The following is a 22,731-nucleotide window of genomic DNA, read 5'->3' as shown; positions in this document are numbered from 1 at the left end:
GGGGGAAGTCAGCCACAGCAAATAAGGATGGGCTGATTCAACAGGAGACCTGGTTACTGCCTCAGAAATGCTGATTCTGCTCTGTAACGCTTTGTTGCATCTGCCTGCTAACTTTCCAGCTCACTTGCATACCTCATAAGGGGCACCTTTATGCATTTACACTGCAATTGTTATCTGGAAGGTTGCTTGCTATTACAATGCCTTTAAGGCACATGACCCATACTGTAGAAACGTGAGTTTCCAAAACACAGAATACAGGTATTATACAAAACCAGAGCACTAATGTTACACAGCCTGCTACTCTTGGAAGAGATTTTTCGAAGCAGTCTTGCAGCAAACTACATGCGTTTTGCTATTAACTACATTTGCAATGAAACATTTTCAGGACTCTTGAAATGGGTACAACTCCTCTTGTATTTTCCTCACAGAAAGTTTCTTCCCCTCAAGCACTTTATAATTAAAAATAGAAATAAAAAGAAACCTTGCAGAAGCCACAAAGTGTGAAAAATGGCAGGAAACGGAAGTTCAGAAGACTGATCTCTTGTATTTACATAACACTTTCCATCCCTAAAGATACAATGGTATGTTCACGGAAATTATCCCAGCCACAATAAAAATAGCTCAGCCCACAGAACTGTTGATCAGCAAACCACAACAGGCTGAGTTGAGCACCCAGATTACAGTCAACTTGCAGCAAATTGAGCAGTTGCTGGGAAATGACCCATCAGGTGGGCATCCTCCCACAAGGAGGGCTACCTTTATTCCTTTCCCTAGGATCTCTATTCGTCATCATGGCAAAGGATAGAGGACACCGTGAGAATCAAATGAGACCGAAGTATAATTCTTAGCACAGGAAAATGGATAGGTCCCATTTTTTTGCATAAGAATTGCTGCAGTCAATTTAGCAGTCAAGGGGCATGTGAATGATCTTGGACCTCATTCAAGTAGGATATACACATCGCCTCCACGGACAGCCCTGCACTCTGCAAACCCCTAGCAGTACATAGATTTATGCTGAGACACAAGATCTTTTACAGCATCCTTCAAAACACTGCTACTGGCAGTGCTAAGGGGTTTGGTTAAAACCTGCAAGTTACAGTTTGTGATATTGTTTTTTCAGTTTTGTAATTAGATAAGGAAAATATTAAAGAAGCTATGGATTTTAGCTAGCCACCTGCTTACTCTGGAAAAGAATAACTCAAAGTCATTTGTGGTCACAACAGCATTGCCTGAGGTTGTACAAAATTCTACAGTGGTTTGGGATGGAAAGGACCTCAAAGACCACCCAGTTCCAACCTCCTGCCATGGCAGGGACACCTCCCACTGGACCAGGCTGCCCAAGGCCCCATCCAAGCTGGCCTTGAACATTTCCAGGGATAGGGCATAACACTACTTACAACACAATTTCACTGAAGGTTTCATTGGTGATCTCTGCAGATAGGTTACATCCAGTCTACAGGCACATGAAATCACTTTTGTTCAGAGTAAATACACAACACACAAAACAGAAATAAACAACCTTCTAGATTTCATAGTCTTCTCAGGCCCGTCAAATACATTTTCTGTTCAATTCTACCACACTAAAGCTACACAGTTAAAACTGCCCTATGACGACAGCATAATTCACCTCCATCATCTCCTTCAAAACCTCAACTTAAAAAGAAGAATCTGAATATGAGAAGGCATAATCCATTGCAAAGCGTGGTATTTATGAAGTAACATTACCCATTCTGTCTGTTTTAAAGTATCACTGCCCAATCCTCAGTGGGGGATATTAACATTTTACAGGGTACCATCATCATTCATGTGCTTGCTGTAGGAAGACAGGTGCACTGAAGTGTCATTTTTCAATTAATCAAAAACCAGAGTCCCTTTGAAATAATGTATTTAATAACATTTTGAAAAGCCATTGGCTGATACAGCAGAAGTCAGGGAGTTCAACATCTGCAGAGTTAACAGTGATTACATAAGTAGTAATCACTCTGTTAATCTAGTAATCAGCGAGGTGGCACGTAGCTGCCATAGTAACAAGCAGAAGATCAACTGTTTTCTTCCAAGAAATGCCTACACTTCACTCAGCTATTCTGCTATGATTTTAAAAGACATGATGGTGAGGAAAAAAAAAAAAAGATCTAGTGTATTAGAACTTGCCTTTTTCTCTGTATTTCCTCAACAGAGGAGAGAATTTCTCAGAAGAGGGTTTCAGTAGTTATAATTCAGGATGTCCCACCAGTGATTGGGATACAGACTTTCTGGGGGCACAACAAGCAACAGTCCTGACTATTTTAACTAGAGAGAGTACACAAAGGAACACCCCAGAGACAACATACATTTTAGGAAAAATCACCTTCCCAAGCACTCCTACAAGTGCTACATACAGAGATGATTTCTTGCAGTAATTATAGCAAAGGGGGGTGTCTTGGTATCAGACGTTATACAGTTGTACAGTTTTTCCAATATATTTAAGCAAACTGCAAGTTAACTTTGGTTAATTATTAACTACAAAGAACAGAGGTGAGTGGCTATTAAATACATCGCCATCAAACATCATTTATATTAAGCTTTTACACATACAGAACTCCAATATTCACAAGCCCCGATATCTTTGTGAAATAAATGAGCAAGAAGGAAAAACTAAAAATAAAATCTAGGAAGTAAGGCAGGTAGAGCCACAAGGCAGCTCCACAAAGCTACTCAGAGCAGAAGTGGCAGGGAAACACAGTTTGTCTGCCTCCCTATACACTGTGTCACTACCTATTTAAAATTTTTATGTATATAAAAGTATTTGCTATAGGTATGGTTCCACATAGGCTACTGACCAAATAGACTAGGGAGCTGGAACAAACCTAAGAGAACAGAGGAGGATGAGGGTAACAGGTTTGTAATTTCAGGAAAGAACTAAGCGTCACATTAAGAGATACATATTATTCTCAACTTCCTTGCTATGGTACAAGTTTGAAGAATATTTGTGATCCCCTTTGGGCAATCGCTGCTTTTGTTTCTGTCAGATCCAGAAATTACACAACTACTCATATTTATATGAAGTACAGGCATTACATTAAGAACTCATACACAGTTAAGTATCTTGATCTATACATTTAGATTATTCCTGTGGGATGTCTGACTAAAGAAGTCCAGCCTGCCTTATGACAAAGCTAATCTTCTCTTATCTGTTTCACTTTTTATCCTTGCACCTGCTTGTGTTAACAAGATTAAGAACCAGGCTGGCAGCAGGCTCCCTGTCAAGGAACACCAATGTATCTATTGATTTAATCATCGGAACTACAACCAAATGGAGCTGCAGGGCTGGGCAGAGGGGAGGCATTTAGTGTGTTATAATTCAAACTCTAAAGGCAGGCCCTGCAGAAGTCATACTGGTGGCAGGCTGGGAGACATTGTGCCATCAGACTGTGCAGGAGGAGGCTGGGGGAACACACTGCAGCTTTCTTCTAGAAGGATATTCTCTTTTAACTGTCAGTGCCAGAAGGAAGATTTTGTATGTGATCTTTTAACATTGTCAAAAAAAGTTTCCCTTCTGGAACCTACAGATCCAAGCCAAGTCTAGGGAGTGTTTAAAAAAGGGGTGCATCTGCTTATCTCCGCAAAGCCAGGCTCCATTCACAGAGCTCCTACCACCCCATCCCAAGTAGTTGCAACTTAACTCTCACTTGCGTCAGTGCTGTCTGCTTAAGGGATTCTGTTACCATCCACCTCCATGCAGAACCTCTGAGTTCAGGGAAGTTTCAGCACTTGAGGTAGACTTCACCATATTTATTTAAAAAACTGCCACAAGATCTGCGCTCACAAAAGTAACAAATAATCCATGCACTACAGACCTGCTACTAGGGAAAGAATGAGAGGGGAAACAGTGCAGTGAAATAAGCGGTTATTTTTAGAGTTGAACACCGAGAAAAGTGATAGGAATTGGACTCCAGGAGATACAGGACTGTTTATTATTTGGGGGCTGTTTTGAAGCTTTGCAATTCACCCATTCAGCTGATACGCTGAAGGCAACTGCTGTGAGAGGCCATCCCAAAGTTTGGGATAATCAGCCCTTCGTTAGGAGGTCAGACTGAAAATAACAAAGTATTCCCAGATAGGTTTTATTTACTAAAAGGAACAGAGCACAAACCTATTAAAAAAATACACAGAAAGGAGCAAGGGAGATAACCAACGAATCACAAACAAATCACTTTGGAACCAGGCGCAGGAGAGGGGCTGCCTGCGAGTGACAATGCCGTAAGGGAACAAACGGGAACAAACGCCGTTTGTTCCCAACTGGCTGCACTTCCGCCTCCTCCCCTTTCATTCAGGACTCAGTGCTAGCGATGCTCCCTCCATCTCCATGACATGCTGCTTGCAAGTACTTTTATCTGAGGAAAGCAGGCTGGAGAAAGCATATGAGCACACGGTAAGTTTGCACTTGTATTTGCTGGCATGAAAGGGAAAAAAACCCTGCATCAAATAGGTACCTTAATTAGGGATCACAATTAAATGCTAAATATAATTTGTGGAGTATGTGGGTGTTGGGTAAATTCAGCAGGGAAGTGTGTGCTTAAGGAGCAACTGGGGCAGCTGTGTACATCTGCAACCTCTGCTTTAAGAGCAGTGAATGCTGCACAGTCAGAAAAGAAAATAACTTCCCGTTTTGTCCTTTGTACTGGGAGTCTGTTGCCCGAATGCTATAGCTCAGGAAGGAATTCAGCTCCAACAAAGTCAACTGAGACAAACCAGAGCCCCTCACCCCCCTCCTATTACTCGGCACACAGTTCCCTTCCCACTAGCTGATAGCTCGCTGTTCTGACAATGCAGGGAAAGAGGAAAAGAATGGCAGAGGGAAGCAGAGCACAGCTGTACGTTGCAGAATCTCTCCATATTCGTTTGCAAACAAAACCAGTATTCAAAAGAGACAACGAAGATGCAATAGGACCATACCGAATCCATGCCTCTGAGCAGCGAGGGGCTCTCTAACAATGCATTCAAGCAACAGATAGAGATTTACCTTCAGAATGCAGGCCATGTTCTTTCTCTAGCCTTCCTACCACAGAGCAGCAGGATTCTACTTTGTGAGCAGCAGTTCCAGTGTCAGGCAAAAGGCTGGTAGAGCCGCAGAACTGCTAGAGCCCACATTCCTGTAGATCCAAATAAGGGTACCACGCAGCCAGGATCCGTTAGTCATATTAGTCTTTTTATGCCCCGTTTGTTCCACCCATCAGCTCCTGCCACTGGCTGGGCGCCAGCCCGGTACCTCCCCTCCATCACATGACCGCGTTTGATTCATGGCTCCAGCGTGTTTGTGAGCCCCGGGACGCGCTCACCATCAAGTGCACGGACAGACGGCAATCTACGGCTCGCAGGCGGTCCGTGATGCTCCAAAATCAAGCCACGTCTTTATAATTAATCCCTGTGCAACTCCCTAAGTGTTCCCAGGAGACAGTTGCTGCCAGTTGGTCCAAGTTCTGCGTTATTTGGGCTCTAAAAACCCTTACACTGCCTGTGAGAATGAAGTATTGTTTTGTGTTCGGCCAGCTTCCTTTGGTGAGCTCATCATTATCAGCAAGCGACACAAGTACCCCACCAGGGGTGCCTGTGCTGTGCTGCGCTGCCTTGCCCTGCAAAGGGCTGCCACACGTCACAGGGAAGGGAAAGCTTTTTGGGGCAGGTCTGAGAAAGGCTCTGAACTTCCTCTGGGGTTAGCTACACTGATGTGGGGTTACCTGGGGTTACCTGTGGATTAATTAATTCACTTGTGAAATTCTTATTGCAGTTAGTCTTTGTCTGTGTTTTTCTACATCATCTCACCATACTCAAACTTCCCTGTACCGCACTCTGTATATCATAAAAGTCTTAATTCTTATTTGTTGCTTCTCCTGCGGTCTTTCTTCCACTTCCACGCTGTCCCAGCATTGCTCGGTACTACACCTTGTAACTCTCCTCATTTTCTGCACTTGACACCTCTGTATACTTTGTGTGCTATATTGCTTCACTCCTGTGATTTTGTGTGATAAACACAAAATTCCTTGAAATTGATGCAGTCATCATCTCTGCACTGTATCTAGAACCCAGACTCCTAGTATGTGGTATCCAGAAGGGGTTAGTACTGTGCCACCCATTTAGTAACTGATACTGCTCCTACCTGGCAAGCTGCTCCTAACCAGGCACAATCCCTTTAGACAACAGGTAGATTGACACCAGAGGCATCAGCCCTCCTCATTTCCATACAGAGGCAAATCATCCCCAAGAGTAGAACAGAAAGGGACTGTGGAGGCTTTCTGCAGCTCATGCTCCCTGGTTGCAATCCTGTGCACTTCCAAAGAAAATGCCCATTTGTGTTTGGCCTTTGCACTGTCCCTCCAGACCCACACAGGTTTATTTTGTTTTCCTCCTCTCTTCTTCAACACAGGCCCTGCAAGCTCCTCAGCCCCTCTCACCACTGAGGAGAACACCTGAGTCTTGGTATAGTCTGAATTCTACTATTACTTTTCAGGAAAATCTTACAGCTTCAAACAAGAGTACCATATGAGTAAGTGAAAGAGCCCAATGGGAAGTATATATTGCCCTGCTCAGCTTACTTCTCAGTGCAATCCATCTAAACCTTACTCAGCTGCAAGACAACCACACTGCGCTTATAAAAAAAAAAAGAAAAGAAAGAAGTTGAATTGTGGAGTACTTCTGCACATTTTACCAGGAGACAATGATTGCTTGGCACCATTAATGCTGTTAGAAATTCAGCTCGCCACGTCGCTATTATTCAGTGTCATGGTAACAATTTAGCATGGCCACACAGCCTCACATGTTCTGGAGTCTCTCCCCATCCATTTCAAATGCACACTTAGAAACACTCAAATCCACACCTCCCAACTTTCTTTCAAAGAAATTCTAAAAAATAAAAATAAAAATCAAGTGTTGCCCAGACCTAACGTTTTAGGAAAACTTTTTCTTTCTTCTCCAAGATGAAATAAACCTTGAATAAGGTGTTCTAGTATTTTATATCTATAGGATATAAAGGATATATATCCTTTACCCAACCCAAGCCATTCTATGACATAGCCTGTCTTACACAGTATATGGCTTTCATACAAAGCACAGTGTTGTCACGAAACATTTACTATTTACAAAGAAAAGTTAAATATTTAAATGCATGAACTTCCAGGGATCAAAATGCAAGCATCCATAGAAATACTGGAAGAAGGGAAAAAGCAAACCCTACAAATCAGTAACAACTTTTCAGATGATTGTTCTTTTATTTCCAATCCAAACTTAGATGAGAACTTTAGGTGTCTGTTTTTGAAGTTGCTCATTTAACAGCAAACAGTTTACACTGAACAAGGTTGTTGTTTTTTTTTGTTGTTGTTGTTTGGTTGGTTGTTTTTTTTTTTTTAAATGGAAAAGCTTGTGTAATCTTATTTATAAAATTTGTTTTAACAGAACAAATGGAATTTAAAATGGATAAAAAAATGTGCTCAGAGAAGAAATTGCCCATCTTTCTAGGTAGCTTACCTCTAGTTAAAGCAGACTAAACAACTCTGAAGAGTGCTGTGTTCAGCTATACCTCCAGATGTTTTGCCCGTGTAAAAATAAGTAAGGACAAACAAAATGTATAACTCACCGTAGTCACCCGAAGAAGAAAAGCCATCAATAAAATTCTGAAGGCATTCAAAAGCTAAATGATCTGTTCAAAAAAAAAGTACTGCCATTTAAAGGTAATGTTGCTGACTACAAAATACGGTTGGTTAATAGGCCTTTCTAGCAAGTTCTTCAGCCAAGGACATGTTTGTTTTTTCCACTGTTAATGATTTACTTTCTTTGCTCGTATTATCAAAACCTTACACTCCCAGTATTTTTATAACATAGAATTCTAACATCACAAAAATACTAAAGCTATTTCACACTTAGATAGGCTCGTGCCAATTTGCCCTCTAACAAGATTTTATCTCTGAGTATACAGCTGTTCACATAAAAGCAGCTTCAGGAAGAACCAGCAACTCCTTCAATTACAGTACTGAAGGCCTGAAATTTGAACAGAAAATTTAAATCCAGCATTTCAGGGGAACGCTTTCTCCTGAGCTGCAGAAATGAAGACTCTTCCCCTGCCGTGCTTCCTCCAAAGATCCAGGCAGATATTGGTTTTATTATACAAAGTGCCTCTCTTTTGGGGGCTTAGGGGAAAAGGAAAAAGATGTTCTTAAAAAAAAAAAAATACACTGTCCCCATCCATTCTTGACACTTTATCTCATGTTCCACTGCACTTGAAAACACATCAGTAAAGATTTATTTTTCTAAATGCAGAAGTGAGTTAAATTAAGTTCAAGACAAAGAAGAGTAGTGTTTTCTTATGACCACTCTAATATAACATACTAAGAAGGGCACCAATAAAGTTGGATCTGAGCCACCTTGCTCAATGACATCCTGCTTTGCTTCATGGCATCACAAAACTCAGGGAATCCCAAAGGCCCATCTCGGGTTTGAATGGGAAGCTGTCCTCCAGGGAAGAATACTGAAAAAAATGTATATATATGTAAAACTGATGTAAAGAAATTTGAAAAAAATGTATATATACACATAAATATACACACACATATATATAAATTCTGGGGCTGAGATAGAAACTTGAGAATCTTGGGTTTTGTTGTTGGTTTTGTGAAGAACAGGAATCCATCTCTACTTCACTGCCTGGATAGGAGGAAAATAGGGAAAAGAGCGCCCACCACTCACTTTGCCTACCCAGCATCTCATACAATGTTATTGTAAGTTCAGCGGAGAGCCCAGCAGCAGCATCCTCTGAGGACTTCAGGAGGTCTTCCCCTGCTCTGGCTGACAGCAGTAGGACTGAGGAGAGACAGCAGCAGCCACTGCACAACATGCTCTGCCGTGCACAGAAAGCCAGAGAAAGGAGCATGCCACCGTTGTCTGCCTCACATCTTCAGAAACAGGGCAGCACGACAGCCAGAACAGAGTGCAGGACAGAGGCTGCTCAGGGCCTGGGTCCAGAAAAAAAAAATAAGATCCTGAAGCCAGATTTGTGCCGTAGTCCAGAATTTTCTCTCTACAGAAAGAAGTTTCTATTTCTAAAAACAGCACAACAGCAAGACAAAAGCAATCAAAAGGATATTTTCTAATCTCAGTCTTAGGTTTTGTAGCTCTCTATGGTTACAAACTTTCAACAGAAAATAGACAGATGCAATAAAGGTCCAACCCTGCAACAGTTTATCATCTCCACCTATTCTACCAAAGCTCCCACAGGATATAAACTAGCACTGTGTTTAACTCGTGGTCTTGTTGAACTAGAATTATTTCAGCATGCTATAAATGGTCACTAACACAGTGACAGTCATTTTAGGAACCAACAAAAAGCGTTTTGCATATGTAGAGTGGCTTGGAGTTATTTTTTTTTTTAAAGTTATGGCTCCAATGTTCAAACAGGATGCAGAAATATGATTTATATACAGGAAAACTAAGCAACATTTTCTTGCTTAACATAGGCATCATATGAAAAGATTTACGGAGAAGGTCAGAAACTCACTAGAACCCACATATTTCCATTTTTAAACCTCATTATGTACCTGATTTCTGAGTTATGACAGCAATCAAATTATTATAATGAAATCCAACATCTTCCATTAAAATTATCTCAAAGAAATTCCATTCCTGAAAAATTTAAAATCTTACTTAGCCACAACTCAAGAAACACAAGCAGTAAAAGCTTCTTACAGATCTTGGATCATGAGCTTTCCTCCCCTGAACCCAAACAAACTGATATTCTAATCCCCTATTAAATTCACACTATTCTTGAAGCCTTTAGAGGCACTAGGCATCATGCTGTATCCTAAGGTCAGAGTTTATTCTGCTGGATCTGAAGAGAACGAGATGTCTACCTGTTCATTAAAACCACTGTCATCCATGAAAACTGCCAGTGGCAAAACCCTGCTGTACCTTGTAGAGTCCATCTCAAACTATAAACATACATTCTCAAGGCAAAAGCTTTTATGTCTTTTGTAACATCTGGTAGCTATTGTACCAGACTTTTCATAAAAATATATTTAACACAATCCTTTTAATTAACAGAGACAGTGTTACCGGTGTATTACCAGCAAGCTTCCCTCTAACAGTTTTCTACACTGCTGTGTAACAGTGAGCTAAAAGATAAAAAGATGCAGTTATTAGGGGATTTGAGGTGGCTAATGAGTTAGAGATCTTTGTATATTGCCTTTATTAGAATAATCAGCAGCCCTGAGTTTGAGGATTTAAGGTTACAAACAAAAACTGATTTACAAACAAATGATACTGTTAAAAGCACTATTCAAGTTGTACCATCAAACGCAAGAATAAAGAAATAAAAGAATTCAGTTTGTATGTGCAACTTAAATTCAGCTTGTGTATGTGTCCCAGAATTAATATGATCACACTATTCTTTCCCCAAAGGAAGTTGGTTTTTTCTTCCCCCATTTTTCTTCCTTTTTGTAGTTCAAAAGAAGGACTTGAAAAAGATGAGAATCAGCATCACACAGAAATGCTATTTCCTACAGGATAACTGCCTCACTTACTGGAAAAATTAAAAGTTATACAGTGAATGAGAAAGAGGTCATAAAGAAAACCCGCATCCGTTTTCTGATGAGAAGTCTTTGAAAGCAGCTGTGAAGAAGTGGATTCTGTACTTGTGTCTAACAAATCCTCTTCAGTGCCTTCTGAAGGAATAGCTAGGAACTAATATGCTTGTCCCTCCTTTTCTGGGTTCCCAGTTTGACACCATAAGGTATTATTCACAAACGCAGTGGGTGCTTGCAGCTGCAATTGAAGGTAACGGGAGTTCTGTTCTGAGCAGATTTATCAGCACATAACACTTTAGGGAAAAAAATCCCAAACACCCTATATCAGACACCAACATAAATGGACACTGATTTTTTTTCCAGACAACTTCTTTCCTACACAACAGCAATCAATATGTACCTGCTGTTTAATGTGGATATTACACTGGGTGAGAGTGTCCAGTTAGAGAATCTAATTAGGAAATTAGGCATCCTGTCTACAGGACAACCCGTTCATTGTCGTGAAGCAACATGTGGCAGAGGGTAGCCACATTTGGACAGGGAGGAGCCAACAATGAAATAGCTGCTCTCTACGTGCATCTGGCCAACCTATGCCCATAAACAGGTTGTGAGCATTAAAACTGAAAACAGGTTGTGATCATTTGATTTAAAGTTATGTATGATGCTTAGCACAAAATTTGACTAAGTCAAGACTGCAGAGATAGTCAGCTTGGCACTTTAAACTTTTGAAATCTTAGGTTTGTTATTTAATATTTTTTATGGTAATATCAAGAAATCAGATAGATTCCATCTCCTGCTATTACAGTGGCATTCAGTGGGGTTGCCCATAAAGTTTTCTATCTTACAAGACTGTTTGTGACACCACTCCCCACAAATGAGCGGCTCATGTGAAAGTGATTACTTCTAGGTAACAGCAAAGAAAGCAAGATGCTGGCCTGTGACAAACCCTAACCAAATTAATACCAACTGCTGGGTCCACAAACACCACCATTTACTATGATGCAACCTAAGGATATATTAAGATGACTTTCTCCAAGAAAAGCTACAGAAAGAATGTATGCCATTTTTACGCTAACTTTGAAAAAGAAAGTGTTAAAGTGTTTAAGAATCCCAATACCTTAGCAAACAAGGAGTTTTAGAGTAAGCCCTTTCAGTGGTTCACATGAAGTCCAAACAATGGTCCCCGTACCGCTGTAAAAATGGTATCTTAGTTAATTTGGGTGATTTATGACTTCTGATGATGCTGATGATTTGTTAAGTCTTTTAGAATTTTCAAGAGAGCATTAGCTCTTTTGTTAACAGTTTTCCAGACTGAAAATGGAAGATGCACACATCCATTATAGTGATTAAACACAAAGATAGGGTGGCCTATTTTTAAACACTAATTTTTAAAGCAATTTAATCCTACCATTCATCATTCTGAAGCCACTGAGAGACTTTATTGATTCACCAGTCTTTGGTGTAAAATGCATGTTGAATTATCCTTGCTAAAACTGGTAAAGTTTTCACTGGAAGTAAATCGTATGGCTCCATGAGAAATTTACCGCATCTTCAGTCGCAATCATTTACAACCTTGATAATTCTCATCCCTCCTGCTAATCAAATGCCTAATATTACACTGGATATTAACCTCTCTCATTTCAATTTAAAGACACCTGTAAAAACATGCTCAGCAATTTCAGTACATGCATACTAACACTGCCCTGTAATCGCAGCCTACTTTCCTATAGCAAAGAAATTGAAACTTGGAGCTGAAACCATTTGAGAACATCTGAGTGAGATGCATTAAAGGGACCATAATGCAGATTTTTAGTGTTACTGCGCAATTAGAGAGCTTTCCCATCCTCGTAGTTTTCAAGATTATCATCAGTGTATCATTTCTGTCTGTCCCTGTTATTGATAGTTTACCCATTAATGTTTGGAGATCACATAACACCCTAATTCTCCTGCAACAAAAATGAAAGTGATGTTGTATGTACACCAAGGGGGGAATAAGTTGAGCATAAATAGTCATAATTTAAACAGAAAACTCCTAAAGCACAGGTACATAACTTTGGAGCTGAGAAGAGAGGTTGAAATCTGATTATATTAGGCTAACCCTATCCTAAAGTGCCATTCCAGAAAGTCAATGTCATGGGATAATTGGTCAAATATAGTGCAAGATCCACTGGCCTTTTTGCCCAGGACAATATTTGTTCTCCCTGGAAAAAAAAAAAAAAAAAATTTTTGTATTTTCCTTCTATGAGAAGGAAAATACAGGCAGGACTTGTAGGTGAGGTCATGAACAACTGAAAAACAACTGGTTCAGAAGGACAGCTTTTTTGGTCATTTCTATCATATCATCTGCCTGGTCAATTAGCTTTGAAAATTAACATTTAATTTACCTTGTACTCTTTGGTAAAGGTACCAGGACACTGACTAACATCCTAGTGAAATAGACTGATATCCAGTTAGGTCTGCAGGTAAAAAGCTGACAGATTTGTGTCTAATTCTGTTTTTACAAATAGAAATAGCAACCGTTTTTCTTCAGTGAAATTCATTTTAACATAGCCTTCAGAGAATAAGCCCAAACAGCTTATCCAAGAATTTTCAAAGCAGTATCTTAAACCCACTTGAGATTTCAGTGAAATTTACATTTCTACAATGTGCCCAGTTTCTTTCTAGCTGTGTTTCTGAAGGTGGCCATCATTAGCATTGCTTGAAGCTTTTCTTACCCTCAGTCAAAAGAAACACCGTTACACAAAGTAAGTTCACTTGAGGGGCAGGAGAATTCAGCTTTGAATGCATTTCAGATGTTGTCCCTGCTTTGCTTTGAACAAAGCCTTTAGAATTACATCATGTTATTTTGTGTCTCATTGGGAACTGCTGCAGAGGCAGAGATGCAGGACCCCTCCTGCCTCTTCTGCTCTCCTTCCCCCATGCTTTTCTCCACAAACCAGCTCAAAGCAGCATCAAGGATAACTGACCACAGGCAAGCTAAAATAGTACTGTAGATCACCCAGGTAGCATTGCAGTAACATAGGCAGGTAAATAACTGATAAAAATAGTAATTTTGTTAAAGCAAGGGGAGATGGATCCTCAGAGGGAATTATTTCAGCTGGAAAGCAAGTAATAATCTACAAAACATTTCTGCTTCACTGTCTGCATGCTAAAGTTCACAAAAAAAAAAAAAAAAAAAAAGTGAAGCAACTTTCAAGAGGCAAAACAAGACTAGCTCAGGACTCTGCAAGCCTGAGAGAAAGAACCTGAGAGAGAGCAGAATGAAAGGGAAGGTTGTTAACACCCAGATCTCATCACAACACAGATGGAGATTTTAAGCTTTAAATCTTTTCTGCATTCATTATTTTCATTTTCCAGGAGGTATTTGCTCAAGTGTTTAGCACATATTTGCAGTTTGCTTAGAAAATCATGCAAGAGTTTTCAATAATGTGTGAGAATCTCTGGAAAATATTCTCAAACAAAACAAAGCTGTTTACAGGAAGAGTGTAAATTCATCCATTTCAGGATTAGTCAGAAAGCTTTCTATCTGAGACTGAAATGCAAGTAAACGCTATGTGATACACCAAGAACAAACACCAAGTACTGCTCAGGAGAACGAGCTGCTAAGCACACCCTGTAATGTGAAGCAACTTCTCACAGAAGTCAGGATCTGTTCAAAGCATTTGGGAACAGAGGACACTAATTAGTAGCCGATTATGATTTCATCACATCCAGCATAAAAGACCAACTGGAGCTCAGGTTCATTTTGGCTCTTTCAGCTCTTGTTTAAGGGTACAGTGGCTGTACTGGAACATTTGAGTCCAAAAGCACAGCCAAGTTTCAGATCTACAAACGGCAAGAAAAAATAAGCTGCATCAGGCAGTCATCCATTCCACAACAAGTGCATGCATTTATAGTGAGGTAAGTGACATAGGAATAATGAATCTTTTTGTTAGTACTGCTAGAACATAATTCTGTCATAATAAAGTTATTTAACCTTCTTCTATCCCAAACAGATTATTCAAGGCATGGCTGAAAAGCAGGGCTGCTTGAGGTGCAAACCTGCACAGCACCTGAAGTGATTCAAGCAAAGGTGGCAAGTACTTTCCCAGACCTGCAATATGCTTTGTATAAGGACCAGTTCTTCTACCAAGTCTAAGGTTGACAGTATTGGTTACTACAAAAACCTCTTAGTTAGATTATCTTCAGGAGAGCCTTCCACAGCAAATGCCCTCATTAAGAGATTATTCTACTTTAGTCTCAGACTCTCCATCCCATGCAATGTTCTTCTTTGGGATTATCGTTCATACCCAGGAATAATAGGATCTTCCTTTCCTGTTTCTTGCACATACTGCTACCAACAATTAGTTATAAACCAAACCATTTACTTTTCTTAAAAATTAAAAAAAAAAAAAAAAAAAAGGAAATTTTTATAAGTAAAGAGCATCAGGGAAAGCCTCCTATTGATCCAAGTCATCCCTACTTGTCATTACACCAAGAACTGCAAAGACAAATGGTGAAAGAGAAACACTGCACTGCTCATCCTTTTCATCTGCAACATCATTAAGCTAGTCATCACCTGCTCTGGGATCTAAGCACACCCTAGGATGAAATGACCCCTGAAGAGCTGCCACTTCACCCCGAGAGCAGTAGGTATCGATTAGAGTTCTGATCCAGGCCTGTGAACACCAAAGAGATGCTAGAAAGCCCTTAGAGGGCCACGTAAAAGGCACAGAACTGCAGACAGAGAAGATGCAAGAAAGAGCAGTTGCACCACGTCTCATGTTCAGCGCACTTGAACAGGACAGCAGCACAATCCATTTTAGGGGGAAAAAAAAAAAAAGAGAAAAGAAAAATTTGCTTTCACTCCGAAGTTGTATTTACAGTAAATAGCTCTCTCCATTCACAGAGTGCAGTGGCAAACTGCACAGAACTGCCTACCCAAACATACAAGATGAACCAACTTCATTACCTCTTTGTACAGGGACAGTCAAACTGCAACTCTGCTACATCTTGACCTAGTCTCAAATCCTTCATTCTTCTGGATTAAATTATCACTAAATGAACTCCAGGAGCTTGCACCTAACTGCATAAACGATATCCCTACCAAGGGAAACAGTGCACGTGTGTGCATGTGTAAGGGGAAGGTAGAACACAGAGTAAAGGCTATGAGGACAGGGCAGTGATTGTTTAGGTTTGCTTAAGATGTCATGAATTATTAGAGTAATCACATAAGTTTAATCAAGAAATATGCAAAGCTTAAAGCTCACATTCCAAGTAAATAGCATAAATAGAGCAGATATTTAATTTATCAAATATGACAAACTCTAAGGGAAAAAAAAATTAAGACAAAAATACAACAGTGCAAAATGCAATGCAAAACTGCAAATATAATGCAGAGGAGGTAAACCTACATGCGAAGTAGCACTCATGGGAGTTATGCAGAGAACCACAATAATGGAAAGTGTTCTGAGTACAGGGACATCTGAGCGACATAAGAGGAATGTATAAAGGAGTTTCACAATAATTCAACAGGCAGCATTCTGTATGTAAGAGAAATGCACAGTGCAAGCCAGCAAAATATATTTAATGCACAGATAAGGGCCAAGATATGACCTTTGCAGACGGATAGAAAATTGGATGTAAAATAGGCATGAAGATGTCAGGGAATATGATATAATAACTACAAAGACTTTATCAGCATTATGCAAGAGAAGGAAGCAGTCACCCATCCAAGATAAATGCTGGCATGATAGTTAAACCACAGGGACGATGCAAACTACAAATAAAAAAATTATGCTGGCCTAAGTTTCACTTAAATCTATTAGAACTGAGAATATCAGCCACCACTGTCAGATAATATTGTTATCTCCTTGTTTGCTTTTGAAAATAAGCAGAGCACATTTTACTGTTAAGCTAACAGTAGGATCACAGCAATACAACCAAGATGTTCATCTGCGCAAGGACTCAACATCACACAGCAGAAAATGCTAGTGTATAGATTTTAAGAAAACAAGAAACAAGCCATAACACTCACAGTTAAAATCCCATCTGTCAGCTGAAAAGAACCAGAAAAATAACTGGAAAATAAAAAATAGCACTGTAATAGGTTTTTGTACTACTCGGGGGCACAGTGCAGAGACTCCTGACCACAGACTGAACAGGCTGCTATGGCTATGTGGTGCAACACAGTATGTGGCAGATACATTAAACATGGCTCTGTAAGCCCAACACCCGCATTTACACAACACCACGACCAGTGTTGTTCTGCAGACAGTAAGAGAACTATGGGGGAAAAAAAAAAGGTATTATAAATCTTTTGTTCCCTTTTCTTAATGAGAAAGGTTTTGAGATTTTCCATTTATGATTGTGTAATTCTAAATATAAATGTATTTACAAGCTAGAAGGGCTCACCATGAACTGGCAAATTTCACATCAGATATTCCTATACGGACACTGAAATCAAGAACTGGAGCAAGTTCCAAAAGAGTTGAGCTTACTTGTAATGGTTAGCCACCAGTGTGTGTACATGTGAGCACGCATTCTTATGCATCAGTACATTTAAAAAACACTTTGTTCATTCTTAGCTTATTTTCTGACATGTCTTTTTCATCACATTGGCTTTCAAAATCATTTTACAGTATGTCTGACAGACTCTCATGGCTTAGATAACTGATTAAGTAAGAAATACTGAACAGATTTTTCATTGCAAAGCATGAGAAGAGACCTCACTGAAAGTACCACAGAATGTGTAGTCAGCTAGCACTCCAGCAATAGCAGAGCATGAAAAAAATATTTACAATTAAACAATGAATGAAACAATAATTTCCAGGGAAGACTGTGACTGGGTTGTGCTGTGCTTTTAGACAGAGTGCTCTAACCTAAATTCATGTAGCCACTGACTAAAGAAATTCCTCTTTTGGATTCAAAGGCAAACCACTGCCATGGAAAAAGTCGTATATTTTGTCAAAATTTCAGCAAAGTGCAATGAAACATAAAATAACATTGGAGAATAAGCTTGTTAGTATCGTACCCTCCAATTCCCACTAAAGACTTTTTCAGAGGAGCATGCACGTGGCAGTATTCAGAGAAACTACAGTTCTAAAGCGAACAAATTTAAGAGGCACCCATGCAAATACACTGACCTCTCTTCCCCTTCATGGTGTTTGGTTGGGTATAACAGCTCACTGTAGATTTAAATACCGTTCAGAATGACAACAGTGCAATTCATAGCTGGTACCTAACCGAGGCTCCCCAGGTGAGAAGACTGAATTACTTTTCTGAGTCAGAGCTTTCTAACCTGCCCTTTGTAACCTCGCTGCTCTCCTTTCCAACCTAGTCTCAAATGCAGCTTTCCAATAGCACAGACTGGAACTCAGCCTGATTTATCCAAACATTATATGCAACATATTTAGAAACCATTACACAAAACTAGAGAATGACGATAATTAAATCAGACATTGCATCTGCATTCCTATGTTACCTGTGGCCCAACCCAATAAAAAAGGGTTACAAGAGGTTTAATGGTATGGACCAGGTTATGCCATATAGCTAGACCACAAAGGAAAAACTGGGCCACACCAAGATGAGCAGGATCACCCCGGTTTGTATTGTCTTACTTCGGAATCAGTCTCAAGAGGAGATAAAATACAGCACAGACAGGTATCACATGTCACAGAGCAAGTATCAATAACATCAAACATGGAGCCAGAGCCCTGTCCCCACTATCACTCTCATTCCTGGTGTGACAGCAGGTCATAATGTATGCATAGATAACCCCTTGGAAAACAGTTCATTACTTCCCTGGAATTGCTGTTCTTCGAAATTATTTTTTTTTGTCATCTTCCCCAGAAAGCTTTGAGAGGAATACTGTGTCTGTTTCCCCTGCTGACTTCCTTCACACACTCTGCTGAGGGAAACTGGAAATTAGTTGATGATTCCTGCCCTTTTAGGGAACAGATCGGAAACAGACTTTGATGAGTGTTTTTAGATTTGTGAGCTGTGTTTTATCATCACTTGCCAAAGACAACCTCCAGGCAATTGCTCTGAAGCTCTCAGTTCCCATCCAGCACAAGTGACCCTTGCAATCTAGGGAGGAAGTAGTGGAGAACCAACAAGAAAAAAGAAAACACCTTCATGAGACATGCTGGATAACTATTTACAGCATACTCCCTACAGGAAGAGAATAAATAGCAACATATGCTTATATATCTAATCATAGAATTCTGGAAGTAATTCATTCTCCCCTCAATTTACCACCCAAGTTCTGTCACTCACTTCCCTAAGAGTTGTTTTTTTTTTTTTTTTCTCCTTTGGAAGGGTGCCTGCCTCTACCTTTATAGCACTTCTATTCCTCTAATCAAGTGATGGAGACTCTACCACTGACCTGGGCAGCCTGTTCCAATGCTTGTCTATACAAGCCACTGCCAGTTTGATTTGACATTTACCTTCATACTTTCTTTTTTAACTTAAGGCCATTCATCACTAAAGCAATTTATAGAGTACTTCATATCCAGGATTACAAACAGCTGCACTGTATTCCACAGGGGTGTACACCCATAGCTTAGCAGCATTCTCTTTAATACCGAAGTCTCTGTGTTTCAAATCAAAGCAACGCTGGCTCCTAGGTGTCACTATTCATCAGTTCTCTTTTCCCCAGGCAGCTTAGGATTTCGCAATAAATCATCCTAACTACTTTCTCAGTCTTGTCATTAAACAACATGTCTTCTGTAACATATATTTACCTTCCAAGGGTCTTCACTATACAAATCTTAACACATTATTTGTCTGACATGTACCAGAGCATAAATATTTGCATAAGTGAGTCTACAAACTCATATGACTAAATATTGGGATAACTAGTTCAATATCACCTAAACTTTAGTAGGAATACAGACAGATAAATCTCATGCAGCAAATTAGCAGCAGTGATGTTCACTGGTCATCATGCAAAACACTACTGGAAAGTAAAGAGCAAGAATTGCATTGGAATAAGCAAATGAACAGAAGAAATCAAAATTCAGTCCCTTTTCAAATCTATTATGCTTCTTTGTGCATATTAAGGTGGTTACATATTTCTATAAGCTTTAAAGATGTGCTTTACCCGGAAAAGCTAAGATAAAACAGAACCATGTACTACCCTGAGTTGGAAGGGACCCACGAGGATCAAGTCCAACTCCTGGCTCTGCACAGGACCACCCAAAAACCAGACCATATGTCTGAGAGTGCTGACCAAACACTTCATGAACTGTGTAAGGCTCGACTTCCCCAGGGAGCCTGTTTCAGTGCCCGACCACCCTTCTGCGGAACAGCCTTTTCCTAACACCTAGCCTGACAGTCCCCTGGCAAAGCTCTATGGCATTTCCTTGAGTCCTATCACTGGTCAGCAGAAACAAGAGATCAGTGCCTCCCACTCTGCTCCCCTTCACATGTGTGTAAAGGTCACCCACGTGCATTAGGAAAGCTTGGACAGCGCTCTTCTCCTCCAAGCACTTCCCATAGAGGCTTTTATTGTTGGCTCCAGCTGGCAAAGCAGTGTGTACTGCATACAAGTCACTTAATGTTTGGGAAACACTCAAATACTAAGGCTATCAATGCAGGCAAGACCCTGGAAAAACAAATAATTGCACTGTTCCCCCACAACAGTGCTCTCCTGTCATTGCTTCAGGCCATGGAGCAGCCTGTTTCAATCAGTTTCTGAATGAGTTGCTTGGCAGTACATAAAATGGACTTCTAACACTGACCACCTTTTGCAGATGCCCCTTGCCAAAGCCTCATAAGGAGTACGCCTCCCTGCCAGATGCAGGGCACAGCACGCTAGATCATTTGTTTCTACTGGCAACTTCAAACTGGAACCTTACAGTGAAACTAAGGGGGAGTCCAAGCCCCTGATCTCTACAGATCCAAAAATATCCATTATACTATAAAAATCAAAGATCAGCCTACAAATATATATATGCTATATGTAATTCTTATTTTGATACTTGACTTTGTTGGCAAATATAATGCTTTCTGCACAGTGTTGGCTGTCTCTAGATGTTTTCATGCAGCAATATTCTTTTCTCAGTTACAAGTTCTCTGCATCCAGCATGCTCTCACGTGATACATCTGTTTCCCTGGCTAATCATGCAAATTAGTGTTTAAGTCATGCCTAGGCCTGCATTGAATCAAAAATGCAACTTTTCACTTCATTTCATGATTTAAGAAGTCATGCAAAATGCAAACTATGCATTATTATTGACAGCTTTTGCACTATACCACCACATTTTTAACAAGCTACGGGTATTCTGTGTTTCTTTTAACAAGCTACGGGTATTCTGTGTTTCACAGTGCTGATAACTATATTCTAACAAAATGAGTTTGTAAAATCTCTCAGGAAAGGTAGACCAAAAAGGAGGCAGAAATACTAACCAACTATTCATTGGCCTTTCATTCTCTTAGAAGTGCCAGTCCCTTTGAGAGCATATTTTTTCCTTTCTTTTAAAAGATCTTTACAGCAGCCTCCTCAGAACGTGTAACAAGGATTATTCTATGTCAGATGAAGTGTAGTAAAATACAGCTATGTGAAGCAAAGCTTTTTTTGCTGAAACAGATAAAAAATAGATTTGCTTCTGTTTTTATGCTGAAATAGTAAATCACAGAAACAAATTGATATAAGCTGTCACTTTAGCTATTTGAAAAAGTGCTGGCATCTCAGAGACCAAGTACTGTCTTCCTGAGAATACAAGAGCAGGTGATACACATTAACACCAGAGCCACACAAATAATTGATTTTGCAGTTTGCTTGGTGAACACAAATAACCTCATTTCAGTTTAATCTGAAATATTCTTAGTACTTGGGGATAAAAAAAAAAAAAAAAAAGCCTTCAATCTAAAAGACGGAATTTCACACAAAGTTTCTAAGCTTCTGAAATGCATCTGTGTACAAAGCAAATGGAAGAAAAAAAGTTTTAAATGTTTATTGCTCATTTTGCAAAAGAGTAATTAACACAGCTCTCCAGGCAGGCTTTCAAACAGTTGTTGTTTAAAGAGAAAAACTAGAAACACATCAAGCCTTATGCACCTATACTAAGTTTCTATTAGATTTATTTATTAGTGAAGGGAAATTTGCAGTATAGCTTTTATACCTGCTGCGTAGAACCCAACACCAGAATCTACATACATGCATGCATTCCTTTCCAAAGGATATTTGAATTGAGCTGTGTTGTTTTTCTGGATCCTTGGCAATATGTTTAGCAGAACAACTTAACCCATTCATAACTGGGCAATAGAGTTCTACAGACCAGCATTAATCTAAAAGAAAAAATATCACACTTCTATCCAAGGCCTATCTATCTCCATTTCCTTGTCTGTTGTGTTGCAACCTAATAAAGGTGTTTTGTTTTTTTATTGTTTTGCACACATTGTTCAAAATTAAAAGCAATAATAAAGATTAAATGTGAATTATTACTTGCATCAACAGTAATACAAGAAATAGCCCCAGGCTAAATGATGTGCTTCAAATACTGTTTCCATCATGTCACAAAATTTTAAGTATTCTCGATCTTTACTAGTCTATATCAGGCCCTAAGTGTTTTTGAGTATTCATAACCCAAACAGAGGTATATTATTTTCTGCAAAGTCATTAACAAGTTTTCTCAATTGTTCGCGCTTTGTGAAAGTTTTCCATGGCTCTTATTTTACCTTTATATAATAGACTCAGTGTTACCTAACGTGTTGCCTCTGAACATTCAGTCAGCAGCACTTTTTTCCCAGGCCATATTTGAATCTTAACACTTATAGAGCATCTTATATTCATCTTTAAAGCATGCACTATATAAATATTTAAACTAATCCTCATAACATTTCAAAGTCCACATTAGTTGACTAATATAAAATGAATAACGGATTTATACCTGGAACTAAGAGTAAAATAGTTCTGAAAATATAAATAAACACGGCATGCATTTGCTATCCTTTATCATAAACAGTTAGGTATCATAAACAGTTAGGCCTGCTTTATGGAGACCAAAGTCCACACAAGCAAGGACACTTGTGGCAGCATTAGAAAGTCAGCACTGCACACGCAATGTTTTCAGAACAGAAACGCTACTAATAACAGCTCATCCATACAGCTCCATTTATCAACTAACCTTGATAAGCACATACTACATCATCCACGCTTCCCCTGATTTATAAGCTCTCAACTCTCTTCTTAATGCAAGCC

General features: G+C 39.6%; 1 protein-coding gene across 4 annotated transcripts in view; it reads right to left on the bottom strand.

Moving 5' to 3' along the window:
* Positions 1-22,731, bottom strand: part of ST6GALNAC3 (ST6 N-acetylgalactosaminide alpha-2,6-sialyltransferase 3) — a 236,740-nt gene extending 214,009 nt beyond the window's left edge. For 2 of the 4 annotated variants that reach the window (XR_011099123.1, XM_068691192.1), the window contains exon 1: positions 7,610-7,748. Coding sequence is in view for 2 of the 4 variants with exons in the window: in XM_068691192.1 (XP_068547293.1) it covers positions 7,610-7,636 (27 nt within the window). In the remaining 2 variants the exon portion in view is untranslated. Of the gene's footprint in view, positions 1-5,002; positions 5,272-7,609; positions 7,749-22,657 lie in introns of those variants that run through there. The other 2 variants (XM_068691194.1, XM_068691193.1) reach the window with 2 other exon arrangements.

This window comes from Anas acuta, chromosome 8 (genome assembly GCF_963932015.1).
Source record: "Anas acuta chromosome 8, bAnaAcu1.1, whole genome shotgun sequence".
NCBI classification, from domain to species: domain Eukaryota; kingdom Metazoa; phylum Chordata; class Aves; order Anseriformes; family Anatidae; genus Anas; species Anas acuta.
Note: the sequence above shows the minus strand (reverse complement) of the source record. Positions and strands in the feature narration are given on the sequence as shown.